Source organism: Parambassis ranga, chromosome 13, assembly GCF_900634625.1.
Source record: "Parambassis ranga chromosome 13, fParRan2.1, whole genome shotgun sequence".
Classification (NCBI taxonomy): Eukaryota; Metazoa; Chordata; class Actinopteri; family Ambassidae; genus Parambassis; species Parambassis ranga.
In genome coordinates, this window is record NC_041033.1 from 19,627,340 (window position 1) to 19,643,456 (window position 16,117).

Consider the following 16,117-nt stretch of genomic DNA (forward strand, 5'->3'; position numbering starts at 1 on the left):
GAAGAGTCCATCCTGCAGCAGGAATGTGTTTGTTCATTCACACTGCTGTAGGTGTTGTTAAACTGAAGTTTAAATTTTAAAATATATATCAAAAGAGGTGACATCTGTCTGACTTGGGTCTTAACATCTGTAAATGTCAGACGTTAGAGAGTTTTTTTCTCACATGAGATCACCTGTCAGCTAATAATTCCATAGAAAGGCTAGTTATTGCTCGCAGCTGTGCAATAAAATGCAATTATGTCAATTTATCATACCTAATAATAAGAATTGAGCCGCCCCATTGTTTACGATGCCTGAAGGACTCTGATGGCTTTAATTATTACCTGAGCACATATCCGAAAATTAGTTCAATGTGTTCCCAAAACATGGAGGTAAAGAGCAGCTTGAATTCATTTTGCAGATATTATGAACCAAACCTTTATACTACAAGTTCTTCTGTTTACGTCAACAGATTATTGTCTGTTTTACACTCTGTGAATTAACTTGCATGCAGGAAATATTATTGTAATCGTTTTTCAAGTTCAGAGGTTACATTTTAAATCATTTGAATATGAAGCAGCCTCCAGCAGTTTATACAGAGATAACTGACAGAATATGTTGACCTTTTGAGCCCAAAGTGTTTTGGGCACCTCACGCGTTTTCAGTAACTGTAGGCCCATTTTTCAAGACCTGCACCTCTATGTACACAGCACAATCATGGATCATGGCTAGTGCATTATAACACAAATATGAAGCCATAAATTATATGAGTAAAAGAAAAAAAATGTTATTGATTTGCAGGAACGGATGAATTGTAATAATCTGTAATGAGTTTGTTCCATATATTTCACTTCGCTGACAGATGTTACCAATCATGGGGGTAACTGTGGTTACTAGTAGATTACTAATAGATTAATAGACCTACATGCATTAATCCATGTAGGTCTGGTTTCAGACATGTTTAAAAAGGGCTATCGGGATTCAGCCAGTAGGCACAAACTATAAAAAAAACTCTGTGTGTGACACATTTTTCATTTCGCAGTATATTGTATATAATCATGTCACTAATTCCTAACCTGTCTGTTGGTGTGTCAGCTAATATTCAGCCCACCAACACAGGACTGCAGCGTTTTATTTCACTCAGCTGCAAAGATGCTGAATGTCCATGTCTGTCTGTGACACAATGCTGGGATTATCAGCACTCTGAGTGATACAGTTCACAGGAGGGCACATTTAATGAGTCAGAACTCCTTTACAGCCAGTCACTTAGGGGGAAAAAAAATCTTAAGAGGGTGTCTGGACCTCCTTGTTCTTCTTTTGCATGAGTCTTTGTGTCGCATAGCATTTCAAATACGACTTGATCCTGACAGGTGAGCACTGTAAATATGGTCACTGTAGAGCTAAGCAACAAGGCGGTATTAAGGAATGCTGAAAGGGGAATTGATGATGCCCAGGCAATTTAAAAGCTATTAAATATCCAATTAAGGCACCCTGTTGGCCAAAGTACCTTGTAGGCAAATAAAACTCAATTAATAGACCATCATTTGTATTTAGTTTGGTATAATAGGCTTATTTATAAAACCAACTCTTTTACTTTGAACAGTTTGAATGCTTTTTAGTAATACTACTACAGTATGACCTATGTAAATCTCATATTTTTCTCTATTTGCATACACAGTGTCCCTCCTTTGGACATTTCCGGACCAGACATGTTTGGACCACACAAATGCATCCCTTTTTTGTGTAACCCCTCACATCCAAGTGTTGTTTTTTGTGTTCTGAGAGATGTAACAACAGTTTTCACCAAATGATGCTGCTAGCTAGCTCGCTAACAAGGATTGATGTGGCTTTTTCTTTGTTGGAAGGCACTGGAAGAAGAGAAGTGACCGAGAGCAGGCCTGCGTGTCTCTTTACTGCTCTCGGACAGGTTGGTATATGTAAAATATTTAGGTAGTAGGTGATGTAGTAGCTATTGCATTTATTCTGCCTAAATAATGAATCCTTTTCTAGGAACTGTGGAAAATCCTCTGCATTTTTGTAACTATTTCTGAACACGAGCCTGCGGGACCTTCCATAACATGTGGTGTTATGTAGCGTTTGTCCTCGCTGTCGATCACTTTTTCTCTCGCTTTTATTTTTTTTATCTGGAAGTGTTAGAAAAAGGAGCCTCCTAGGTTTTAGTACTCTCCTCCAGAGGGCTTTGCCACACTCATACATCTTGTAGCTTACTCCTTTTCCATCGCTCTTCAGCTCTGGCAAATCAGGTGCACCGGCACTGCAGTGTCAAGAGATGTACCAGGAACTGAATGGTTTAATCAGCACATGAAAGCAACAGATATTCTTTTATATGTAAAAGTCCCGCACTACAGTATAGCTTTAATGTACACTAGAAAGCAGAAAGTTTGACTCTGCAATAGTTCCGTACTTAATCAAGGCTACCGGTGGATCAGGTGTGCGTAATTGCACTTTCACAATGTGTGCCACTCAAATTAGTCACACAGAGGGAACCAATACCTGCCACCTTCAGATGGCTCCAAAGAGAGTTATTCAACTGAAAGGGAAGGCCGTCATACACAAAAAGGGAAAAGAACCAGGGTAATCTGTGGAACCCCTGAAATACTCATTTCAAAAAAGAAGCCTTATAATTAGATGCCTGATGTTTGAAAGAATGTTACAATGACGCTGACGCAGAAGAGGAGAAATATAATTTATAAAAAAAAAAAGGGAAGAGACATCTAAGGATCCAACAATCAAGCATGCAAAAAAAAAATCTGCTGAATCTCAGCACTATAAAAGCAGCGCAGGGCTGATTTACAGGCGCAGGCAGCGAACAAAACCCACCGCGTGGCAGAATATACCACTGTGCCCGCAGGAAAATCGAGCTGTCCATTTCACTTTTAACCTCTGCTTTCACACACAGTAAGGACACTTACAGGAACAAGGAAGATCAGAATAATCACCCATTGTCCGGCCCTTTTACTGTCGCTGTGGCAGCGAGCATTGAATTTATCAACAGCTGAAAAATATGACAAAAGCCTTATTCATGCCATCACATGTTGGAGTGAATCCCACTCCACCTACACTGGATGACAAAATTGATGCCAGTAGCAAATTGTGCAACATTTTACTGATCTGCCAACGACAGACTGCCAACCTTTCACACACCCCTGTTCAAATGTTACCGTGCAGCTGTCCAAGTCAATTTGTTAACAGTATTCTGTGTTTTGTAAATTCTTGTATGAACATTAATCCCACATGCAGACTGACGCTCTCAGTGGTGGTGATTCAACACAATCTGCATTTACAATACGACTAGGAGTGTGATGATGACGCTCAGTCCCCACTGAGACTCTCTGAGTCATCCCTCTGTGTCCTCACTGCTTTGTAAGCCTCATAGCGTCAGTAGATGGTTCAGGGCAGGCGCCAAGATGTTTGTTTTTTTTCCCCTTCCTTCCCCGTTCAACTGCAAGCGCACCACATTTTGTATAGACGGCGCCTGCAGCTGTAGTCCTTGAGTAAACATAATTCTTGTCATTGTGGAGTCACGCGTCTGCTTCACCTTTCTCGCTGCTGTTCGTGTGCAGTACATTTAACTAAGGCAGTCATAGATCTTATTTACCCTGTTGTGTGTTTTGAAGACTTTTATCTCCTTGGAAATGTCTCCTTGCCTCTTGTGTACAGCTTCGGAATTTATATCAGCTGTTGGCAGAATCGGAAAGATTAGATAGGTTTAGAGAGAAACAAAAAAGAGAGAGAGAAGAAAGGGAGAATTAAAAATCAGCGCTCTGCGGATGAAAGATGTTTACGTTTCTTCTTCATTTTTTTCCCCCCCTCTTCCTCTAAATTGTGTTCTCTGTTTGCCTGATTTAATGCTCACTCTACTACCCAAAGAAGCCTCCTGAAATAAAGGCATTTTTAGATGCTGATGTTTTTATCAATTCATCTTGTCCCACCTTCACAAACTTGTGCTTAATCTGTGTGTGTTTACATCTCATACATCATTTCCTCCTGTCTCTGCTCCTCATATACCAGGTTGAAGCGCAAATTAGTGTCCACATATCTTATTCAGGGTTGTAATTAGTTATTGGTTTTAGTGCCGAAGCAATTAGCTGATTGATTGATGAATTGATTCATTGTTTTTGTCATTAGGGAACCCAGCTGCAAACTTTTTAAATGTGACTTTCTCTGCTTTTCTATAATTGTAAATTGATTAGTTTTCATACAAAAAAAAGCCGTATACACTTACCACCCGACTGTGGGATGTGTTAGACAAAACGAATATGTTAATTGAATATTAATTGCTGTCATAAAAACTTTTATACAATTATATTAATGATTTTTGATGTTTCTGATGTTGTGTGGTTTTGTGGCTTCAAGCAGTTGTGTAGAGAAATACAGTAGAGACAAAAGGAAAAAGGAAAACATGCTCGGATTATAATTGTGGGGAAAAAAAAGATTTATATTCATGATTTTTTTTTTTTTTGCTGATAGATTGCCAAGATTCTGTGTGTGACCTTTTGACTAATTTAGCCCATCTTCCAAAAAACACTGGCTATTGGAGGTTCTTTGAGAAATGTGTGTCTCAAAGAATTAGAAATAGAAATAGATTCTCTATATTCTCTTTTGCCTCCACTTTGTTCTGTTTGCTATCAGCAAGAAATTGAATTGAAAAAATATGTTTTACTCGCTTTTATAAGACGGAAAGAAAAGATGAAAATTATAGTGTAAAAATGTAAACCTATGTTAACGTACTCATCATTTAGTACTAATTATACACACTTTACAAACTGCTCAGCATGGCCCAAGTGTAAACTCTTGTTGATATTTGATCAAAAAAATTCTTTAACCACTTAATACAACCTCTGCTGCTATGTTAACTCTTCCTTTAAAGTGTGTAGCTCTCTGACAGTGGGAGGGAAGGCTGCAAATCAATGAACAGGATGGCTTCATGCTGACATTGTGATATTGGATTTGCAGGGGTTTGCATAAACATCACCTACATCACAACATATTCCTGTGTGAAATAGAATTCCATAATATATAGCATATATTTTACATATTGCTCACTATTTTGGGGGCAAATGACGGGGGAAGAGAGCAGGGAGCATTTGATTATTTATCTATAGCATGCACTGTACAACCAGAAGATCACACACCGCCTCATGCCCCGCTCCGTTCTTGTGTCCTCCTCAAAGTTTTTCAGTGCAACATACTTGCTTATTTATTGTAAGCTTCGGGGTTGTAAAAAATGCATGCACAGACACAGAGCTGTCCACCCACATTTGCATGTTTCTGCTTCTGTCTGTCACACAAGCACCTCATACTGTTATTGTTCCTCCCCATGAAAATACATGTCATTCTTTGAACTCAGCCTTTGAAGTTAAGTGTACATGTTTTTGGAGTTGTGTTGTCACAGCCACATTTGTTTTGTTGTATGACTTACATCCTCTAATTGTTGTACTTTTCTGAAATGAATGCTATCAAAATATATCTAATTTAATTATGTGCACACAGTCAATAATAAATTTGTTGATTTTTGTAGTAACTCGAGAACTCCAGAGCATTTCTCTTGGCAGAGGCGGCTAAATGCTGAAATATGATTACCTACAGATCACAAGCATCATTTTATTCGTCTATTCCTTTAATTGGGTTGCTAATGAGTTGTTGAAGACCCTAAATGCAGTGGGTGGTGATCTGCGTTTGCACACAGGCCGTAGAGAGCAGGTACTTAACTGGCACTTCCTGAAGCTGTCAGAAGCTGAAGCAGTAAAGCAGGGTCCAAGTGCTCCTGAGTAAAGGTCCCCCTTCGCTGCTGTAATGCAGTAAGGCAATCAGCTCTGGCAGCTGGAGAAACTTTTTTGCGGTTGTCTCAAGCTGCGGCTTCTGGCCTGCAGAGGCCATGTCCCTGGCTTTAGGTTAATGCAGCTTAGACACGAACTGCGCAGAGCAGCATTAATTAAACACAGTGAAACAGTAAAACCTTTGTGTGCTGGACTAATGGCTGCGGCACTTGACTATCTTGACCTCATTTAGGTGATGACTTTGACTGTTTTTGAAGGATTTTCTTGAATCACTTGAATCTCTTGGAGGAAAAAAATGCTATAATATTGAGTCTGAGCACCTTTTGTGCAGCTCATCTTTGTCTTTTATGTTAAGAAAATCATTCCTGCCTCTGGACTTACAGGCAGAGAGATCTGTCCTCAGCAGTAGAGTGTTGTTTTGAAACACATTAAATGTAGTATCTGAGGGACTTGGGGGAATAGCTGTAATGATGCACTTTTCAGCGGCCCTTGCTCTCCTGCTTATACATTCCTGTACATTCAAGCACAGCAGTGTCATGGTCATTAACCCACAGCAGGACCACTGCGCCTCTGTGCCCATTACAGCAACAGCATAGAGAGCTGAGAAAGAAATGAAGGGTGGTGTGAAGTGTATAGAAAGCACAAACTGTGACTCGATGGGGCAGTGGGCATTTAACTGCTTGTGTAGGGCTGTGGCTGATATGTTAATATCGCTAATTGTTTCCTAATTAGATGCGAGTCACTGAATCGTGTTTTAATACTCTTCGGGGATCATTACAGAGCTAGAGGAAATTCATCTCGCTTGATGAATGACAGTCAGGTCAGCAGGATTTTCAGCATCAGGACTGAAGGCATGATGGGAAGACAGGAAGAACACCAAACTGATGGCTTTGTGCGCAGTAGTGGTGTTACTTAAGCACTCCGTTTTCTGTGTGGTGCATAGCTGCGGCACAAGTTAATCACACATTAATCGGAGCTTTATGTGGAGATTTAATATTCAGTGACAGCATGGGACTGGAACTAGTAAGCCTTGAAATATGAAATTGTACCATATGTAAGAATGTGGCTTGAATAAAGGAGCTATAAATAATCACAACTGTGAGTTGTCCCTTATATAAAATCAGAGAGCCACACTATAATCCTGCACCCTGACACTCATGGTTAATAGAGACAGACAAACCTTGTGTGGGTGATGGAAGGTTTCCAGTTTTGAAGGTCACTGTGGGGGGGGGGGGATCCAGCTGCTGCCATCTGGGAAGCACCAGAGCACCTAGCTCCAAGTTACTGTTGACATCATGAATCATCTTAGCTGGCCAAGCTAAGCCAGCTCACTGTAACATGGCTACACTGCATGGATCTGGTGTTAGTTACTCTGCAATGCTAACAAGCTATCCAAGCGTCTATCCAGGTAAAGCTGAGCGAACCTCTCCTTAAAGATTTTGCCTCATTACGGTCTCTGGATAACTAATGTCAGTGTAGCACTCTGAAGTGTAAACATGAAAGAAAATCCTCAAATACTTATGGAAGCATAAAGTTGAATAACCCTTCTGTTCGCTGTGGTATCTAATACAGGAAACCAGAAATAGACACAGTACACAAAGAAGGATTGGTTCAGGTTGGATTCATTTCTTGACTGGCAGGGGTTATATATATTTCCACAGGTGGGGGGTAAGACTCTATCTGGTAACATATCCTCCATGCTGCATAGCTTATTTACATTCACTGGTGTAGTGTGAGTCGTGTGTGTGTGTGTATTTTTAGTATGTGTATGTACAGAATAAATACTTGATGTTTTATGTTGGTTTTCACGATTGTAACCTGGAATTGTTCCCTTTTCTTTGTTTTGCGTTTTAACATCCCAAAAATGGTGTTTTGTTGTTTTTATTTCCCTAAACCAGTGCCAGGCGTTTGCCTTTTCTATTCTACCTCAAAGTCATTTCAGTTGTTTGTATTGTTCTTCCCAGCTGGGGTGAGGTGGTGGAGACAAAGGCAGATGTGTCCCTGTTTGTTTTTAAAGTGTCAGAGTTAAGTCTTGCATGTGTGTGTGCATCTGTGTGTGTGTGTTTAGCTTCTGTGTGATGTTGCCTGTGTTTGGGTGTGTTTCATTCCCCCCCCATGTGTTGTCTCTGTTTGTGGTCCACAGGTCCTCCGCTGCATTGTTCATCCGCCTCCTCCTCCTCCTCCCCCGTTGAGCTGCTCCCATACCCTCCCCCTTCCATTGCAGCCAATGAGAGCCAGGGAGGGTTGCTAGGTAACTGTGTGGCTCAGCCAGTCCAGGACTCTGACTCTGAGGATGAGTTTGGCCCCAATTCATTCTTAGTTAAAACTGGCTCAGGGAACCTGTATGCTCGTGCCACTGCAGCTGCTGATGGTGAGTTGGTTTTCAAACTACTGTTGCTTTCTGGAGGTTAGCCTTCCCCCTGCTCCTGAGTATGTTGTGTTATAGGTCATGCAGATGGCTATGGGCAAGAATATGTCCCATTTTTTTTATTTTTTATTTTTTTTTTTCATTTTTCTGAGCACCATGAGAGATTACAGAAACTTTGAGTCGATATGTAGCCTCAGGAAATGCACAGAACTCTCTGAAGCAAGGTCTGCAAAGTTCAGAGCCTCACTCAAAGAGATGGACGATTTTGGTTTAGCAGATAGAGATATTTGTCACAGATATTTCTCCTCATTTTCAGTGTGTGTGTGTGTGATGGTGGTGGGGGAGTATCCCTCTGCATTTCCTGTATAGAAATTTCACACCCTGCATGGAAGCTCCACACCTTGGATAGGAAATAAAGGTAGTTATTTCACCAGGTTCCTGCTCACACTATGAGAACACATTCATTAAAAACTGTGGATATCCGTTCTATATTCTCATATTAAGTTAAACTGTTAACTGATTCTTGAGTTAGATTAGTTTTGAAGATTCCCTCTGTGCCTCCTCATTAATAAATGCCAACTATTTATTCCTCATGAAAGGCAGCTTCTCCCGCTGTTGACTTTACACTCATTCAGGCTGACAGAGTGACATTTGTGCTCAAACTGCTAACATGCTGTTGACAGTTGACAACGGTTCTGTGACTGTAAAACACGTACAGCATTAAGTAGCAATTATTTAATTAATAAGGAGCTTTTATTTTGCATTAGTGCTGTGTAATAGTTTGGCTGGTGTATGGGGTGAAATTGGATATTTGTTTGTTGTAGTTTCATAGACTTGTGTGTTTGTTACTGGCACTGAAGGCCTTATTGCTCTCTAATTCAATGTGCTCAGCTTATAACACCACAAACAGTCAATGTATGGCATACAATATGAAAAATGCATTGACATGAGATTATTTCCTCAAGGTAACTCCTGGAAAGAATTTGTTATTATAGTCATTAAATATCACATTTGATTCATCTACATACAAGTGTAAGAACTTGTCACTCAAACTCAGTGATTCGTGACGCATATGTTTTATGCTGAATGATGTATACGAATGCCTTAAAACTACTGCAGCTATTTGAAACTGCAGCAAACCCAAAAACAAGATAAAAATGATCTAAATAATTGATCAAGCATACAAGTTAACTACCCAAAGGGATGAATTACATCAAACTCCAAAGTGCTTCAGCACGCCTGCTCAGAAAGCCCAGAGAATGAGTTATTAATCCTGCTGCAAATCCCCCCCACACCACTTCATCCACAGCAGCAACATGCTGGTCACCCCAGCTGTGACAGGACTGTGCTTAAGGGGACGCGGTTGTGGGGGGGAATGGCCTTTACCGCGGCAGATTGGTCTCATAACAATGACACTGATTTGCATAGGTACATCGTTTAGGTCGGCCTCGGGCCGACAGTGAGGGGAAAGGAGAGGGTTGAGAGGGGAATTTTCCCAGCTCTAGTTGCTAGCTCAGTCGTCCTCGGGCTTTGTGAGACTCATTGTAACACGCAAAGTACAGCAGGTTTCTGTGTGGCTCTTGCTAATGGGTGTAAGACCTTGTCCCTGCTTCATATCTACTAGTACATGCTTGTCCATTCTGAGGATCTTTAACCTTGCTGCTGTTAGCAAAATGAGCCAAACGGCGTGACTTTTGAGATCGTTCACATATTTTTTAACTAAATAATTGTATCCTTTAAGCCAATTATAGAAAGTCTTTTCTCTCAACTTAAAAACATGTGTGTATGCACCTTTTAAGGTGTATAACCCCCTTAAAAAAGGTTAATTGATTCATTTGTCATTATCAAGTTTGTGCAGCATGAGCATGAAATTGTTGGAAAATGTATCTGTGACAAAAGAGCTGTAGGGACATAGGACTTTCCACCAGGATGCAGTGTTTGCATCCCTGCCAATGAGAGCAACCGTGACTATACTGGAGTCATTTGACCTGGGATTCGAAGCCAGTTTTAACCTTTCCCACTGCAGACAAACACCAGAAACAGGCCCTGGTGAGTTAAGGGCTCTGTGTCTTTGCATTTTCTGTATCATACCTAAAATTAATGCACATGCTGAATTAGCTTACTGATATGTGGATGACATTAGTTTAAAATGTTTACTCCCTTTCCAGTGACAAATAGTAAATGTTTCTAAATATCTCGACCCAGACTGGTTTTCACCTGAATAAAATGACTTCATTAAAACTTGTGACAGTGTTACCTTCAGCTACATAAATCTAATCCTTACAAGGTGACGAAGCTAGAACGGGCCAAACATAGTGTCGGGTAGATTTGGCATGCAGTGCAGAAGTGTTGTGCAAAAAAAACAAACTTAAAGCCAACATAAATAAAACCAAAGCTCACCAGTTTCTAACCATGCAAACATGCAGAGAAGAAGAAAATAAATGAGCAGGTTTTCTGTTTAAAGCAGAGGTTTGAATTCTGGATGAAACAAGGCTTTGTGTTGCCAGATGTAAATGGGAATTAGGTATGCATCTCAGGTATTGAGCGGGAATTACATGAGCAAAAAGGTAATTTAAAAGCCACCGTGGCAAAAATGACTGGAATATCTAATCAGATCTTTTTGACATGCAGGTCAGTTAGTGAAGAAATATTTAAAAACCCGAGTTGACACGGTGAAGGGAAAATTTACCTTTTTTATTGTCAGTAAACAACCAAACAAAATATGTATGCCTAAAATAATTGGCTCACAGTGCATCTGTTCTAAAGGAAAACAGGTGTTTTTATCGCTTCAAATTACATTTGCTCAAGGTCATCTTTGAGCCCACGAGCAGGGCTTCAAATGTTCCGCTGGATTTTAAAACAAGTAAACGCCCTCAGCAACATATTCACATTAGTAACCTCCCAGGCTGCAGTGTGTATGTGTGGAGCAGGGGTTCCTGTTTTCATTCGGGAGGAACACTGAGCTATGGTTTCTCTGAGGCTGATGAGGCTGTTCACTGAAGCCTACAGTCCCCTTTGTGAGGCATGTGTTTCACTGTGGCCCTGGGCTTTCTCCGAGGGGCTTCTTCCTGGGGAGACTGCCAGTGAGAGCCCCGCTGCCACGCTGAGCCACGAGATCTGAGACACCACGACCTCCCAGTATTAGCATCTCTTAATGCAAAACAGCATGGGGTCGGCCGGTGTTGGCTTTCAGTGCGGCCGGGCTCCCCTGGTGAAAGGGCCAGCGCTCCGGCCACCTCACAGCTGACCAAGCAGGAATGCTGAGCCAGGCAGAAATCTTGGGAACGCAGGGTGTGTGTGTGAATTCAAATAAGTCTTCATTTGAACTGCTTAATCATCCCCCCCAGTGTCTGCAAGGACGGGGAAATGTGGCTAAAAGAGGTCACACCAGAAAGTAATTTAGCCCTGGACACCATGAGGAATGGAACTATCTGAGGCTAAATAATAATTTAATGAGCAGCACATGGCACTGTGGCATGGTCTGCCCCTGTTTCTCCGAGTATACAAAATCCTAGTTTTGGTCTTAATATATCTTGATGTTGGAGTTATCAATGAACAGACAATTTGTCCACTTCCATTCAGCTGGCACTTCATCTCTGCACAGAGACCATGGATAATGCATTTTGCATACCTACATATCTTCTTTTCAGTGACAGAAATTGAGATGCATCACTTTCATTGCATGATAATTGCAGACCATCTGTGCCCTCTAACAAAATCTTCAACCCTCTTGATGGATATGCGGCAAAGTGACATACAGAACAGAGCATACATAACCACTTGTCTTGTTCTTGCTAAGGCAGCTCAGAGAATGACAGAAAATCCATTAGATCTCAGAAAGAGAGAGAGAGAGAGAGAAACACAGGCCAGGGCAGGTCCTAATAGATGAGGTTGCAAATGGTGGTAAACCTTATCAACTGATGGTGTGTAGTTTACTTTTGATTGGTCTTGTACTACATTTTTTTACTATATGCATATATGACACTAGCTCTTCTCCTCTTCCATACCTCATTTGCTGTTCTCAGTGGAAGCTAGTGACAGGGATGTTATTTTCTTTTCCTCCAGTCATAATGAAGGTGAAGCTACGTTCCTCCTTTTCCCCACAGAGAGAAGCAGTAGAGAGCTGTGTGTTATACCCACTATTTGTTGTTTGTGGTACCTGTTACCTCTCAATGGGTCCGAGCAAAGACAGCTTTAATTCCTACATGCCTCCTTCCCCCCTCTCTTCCCCCCTTTTCTAATGGTGGAAGAAACAGCAGGGCCAGTTGGGAGAACAAGCTACAGAGAGCCCGGAGAGAGCCAGTGCAGCTTCACTGCCTTCATGACAAATTCTATTTGTATTTTTATAGACAAATGGTACTCAGCTGGAAATTTTGCTTCTGTGATTAGCCATAGGGGATGTAGCAGTAAGCAAGATTTAATGATTTATCTAGGCGCTGGACAGCTTTTGATTAATTCTGTATCGAATGGCTCACACCTCACTGCGTTGATCGGGTGTTTGGGGCATGTCATATCACTTTATTTCATCAGGTGTGACCATCAGTGCTGTGGGTTTTATCCACTGTCCTTGTTCAGAAATAGAACCTCTCCCTGGACTCTGCAAAGGGTGGCAAATTAAGTGGAGAGCTCAGAGTGCACACGCAGCCAAACGTGACAACAGCTATGTCACTGTGGTTTTTTTTCTAATGTATTTAAAGGCTTTATAATAGACTACATTTAAGTTAAGGTTTTTTTTTTAGTTATAGTGTAGGGACTGGTGGAGGACCCTTTCTGGGGTTTGCAGTTCCTGAGGTTTAGAGGAAGTATTGTAACATTGGAGCAGCACACAGCTTTCTGTGGTCTGTTTGACATTAACATATATTGACTGCTGCTATTGAACACATCAACATCCATGCAATAGCTGCCCAAAATACAATGTGCATCCAGGACATGTAAAGGCTGTTCAACTGCTACATTGCAGTTTATTTAACTGTTTCTATGACTGCTTGCGTTGCCAAGAATGAATTCACTGACACAAGAAAGGTCGTTTGTTCCAGTTGAAATAGTTTAGTTTGCTTCTAAAACAACAGTACAGAGACAAATACCTAGCTGAGTATGGCTCATATTTACCAGTAAGGGAAGGATGTAGTTCCCAAAGGTAATAGAATTTAATGTCATAATTTCCTGATGTTTTGAATTATTTATTCTATGTGATTTGTTAATTTGTATCAGCTGCAGTTTCTCCAACAGTCCAGACTGCAGTCTGCGTAGTATAATAAATATTTTAGACATGTAAAGCACTGACTGAGTACATATTTTACATTTACCAACACCAAGCAATCCCCTAAATTAGTTCTTTTAATAATAGAAGACAACATTTGTTTTTCGTAGTAATTCACCATCACATGACTCTGAAAATAAACATGCTCAGAAATATGTTAACTCTTCAAATTCCTGGGTTCTTAACCAAAAATTGTAATCTTCTTGAAAACACTTTATATTAACTTAAATTTCCGTTTCTCACATATTGAACAGTTGTCTTCCTGCAATCATAGCATGTTACCATCAGACAGAAACCCCTGCTATTTCTCAGGGTGGGGGATGAGGTCCTAGCTAATGAAGTGCATTTGCCTTAATTACTTGTCTAGGAAAGCATCAGGAGGCCTAAGCCAGTGCATACATCTGTTAGGAAGAAAAATGAAATCCCCACATTCCCAGACTGAATGGATATCTTTAGGCTTCTCTTTTGAATGTCACGTGAAAGTTTGGCCTTTGTAGCACAGTCCCAGCGTCTCTGTCTCTCTGATAACAAATGAATCTCCTTTTCTTGCCAATTTTGTTGTGCAAAGCAGGTCAGTAGAAAACCATTTATTTTATTTTTTCCTTTCTTTGGATAGTAGTGAATAATTGTTGCTGAATCACCACATCTGTCGGGGGTCGTGTTGCCCGCTGCTTTGTCTCATGTGTTCTTTCTTGTGTTTATCTCCACAAAAATAACAGCGACTACTTACCTGGCTGTCGAAGGGTTATTGGGCAGACAAGGGCGTGCTGCATACATACTGTTGGGTGGTGAATTTAAATCACGATAAAATGCTTATCTTGGTCTTTGTATGTAGAACATGTTCTACTGTGTGTTGCACTGGTAATGGTTTTTATGCAAATAAGTCAGCAAGTGAAATCGGAAGGTTAGCGACACTTCAGCACAGACAATTAAGCAGCAGAGGGTTTTATTACATGTAGGAACTTATTTTATTTACTTTAGTGTAGGCTGCTCTATGATTACCACTTATAAAGCCACTATATTTGATTTCCTGAAATGTAATTTTCAGTAAAAGTTAATAAGATTATATAAGTAATAATTTCTCATAAAGGTTTTCCATATAAGTACTCCTCCTTAAATTGATGGAAAGGGTCAAATATTTCAAAAGTTTAGCTTTTAATCATTTTTTTTCACTGTGCTATTCCTATTGTTTTATTATTGCTTTGATTTCTACATATAAAACTATAAATTAGCAGCACAAAATTTGGCCGTTTATTCTAAAATATTTGGTATTTTTTTGTTAATGTAAATTAATTAAAATAATAAAATAAATAAAATAATAAAATTGTAATAAGATAAGAGATAATAGAACATATTGAGTAAAAGCTCACTATGTTTGACCAAAATTAAAAATATAAATTAAAATCAGGGGGAAATAACTAATACAGCAGCAGACTATTATAAAAAAAGTATTTTGATTCCATTGTTTGTACTTGTGTGTTGCTGTGGTGCTTTTTTGTAGCCAGAGAGTTTATCATTGTGTAGATATGCAGTAATTTATTCTGTTTTATTGAAGCGAGTTGATTAATTGTTTTGGTATTTTTAGTATGACTCTTAAAACATATTGCATAAGTATGATACCCCCCAAAAAGTTCCACATTTGTTTCATGACCACACCGCACTGAGTAAAGCATTTGTTTACTGAGCAGGTCATTTATTATGGAGCTGTGATGCATTTGTCCTTGTGATATATTTCTCAGTGTATCTGTGCTGTCCCCGTATCAAATTAGCATAACCTTATTAATGGCTTTAGGGATCAGGTACATTACTGAGCAGGAGGGAGGTCATCAACAACTGTGTGCTTTTACCTCACACCAGTCTGCTGTAGTTCGGGCCTGTGGTGCCTCTCTCTCTCTCTCTCTCTCACGGCGTCTCTGCTAATTACGAGGGCAGCATTCTGCAGGAAGTGTGGAACTTTGTGGGGAACCATCTGTCATTGCAACAAATGCATGACAAAGCTCTCCTATGTGAAACATGTGGATTACGTGGCAGCGTGCCAGGTTCAAAATTAAGTGTGAAGTTGAAAATGACTGCTCTTACATTTTTTCTTAATGGCTAATGGTTTGTATATAAAAGGAAACACACGTTTGAAACACATGTAAAATGTTCCTGGTGAGCACATGCTTGTTGAAAGGCTTACAGAGGGAGACATGCTGCATTTTCTTTTTCCCCCTTGCCGAGTCTTTTCATTACATTTAAACACAAATGGCTCTTCCACTTTCTAGAGTAGCCCTAAGCTCTGAAGCTTAATTTGTTCTCGGTACAGCCAGTGTTGCACCTCAGAAGTTTGTCAGTCTGCTTTGATTGGCACATGTTGTGTGAGCTTCATGTTTCTGACCCCTAAAAAATGAGATGTGACTCTAAGCTGTGTGACTGGCATGAGTAGGTATGGCTTTAATGAAGGAGCTGATTATACAAAATAAGCTCTGTCTGTGTGTGTGTGTGTGTGTATTCTGTGCTCTCTGCTGTAAATTGGCAATTTAGTGTTGTGGATATCTGTGAAATAAAGGAGGCTTTCTGCTATAAAGAGAAGCCAAACTGTGTAAAGCCCGGAGTTCATTGATTGATGAATGGCTTAGCAGATGTGGGAATAAATGGATGGAAAGTGCAACGACATTGGCCCTCTTTCTTGTGAAGTGCACAGAGTATCGGATAGTGAGTAAAGGACCA

General features: G+C 40.2%; 1 protein-coding gene across 3 annotated transcripts in view; it reads left to right on the forward strand.

Moving 5' to 3' along the window:
* tenm4 (teneurin transmembrane protein 4) overlaps positions 1-16,117 on the forward strand; it is a 106,950-nt gene that overhangs the window by 12,758 nt on the left and 78,075 nt on the right. Inside the window, exon 3 of one of the 3 annotated variants that reach the window (XM_028418877.1) lies at positions 7,924-8,151. The exons of the other annotated variants lie outside the window; for them this stretch is intronic. Within the exon in view, the coding sequence (XP_028274678.1) occupies positions 7,924-8,151 (228 nt within the window). The remainder of the gene's footprint in view (positions 1-7,923; positions 8,152-16,117) is intronic. 3 annotated transcript variants of the gene reach the window in all.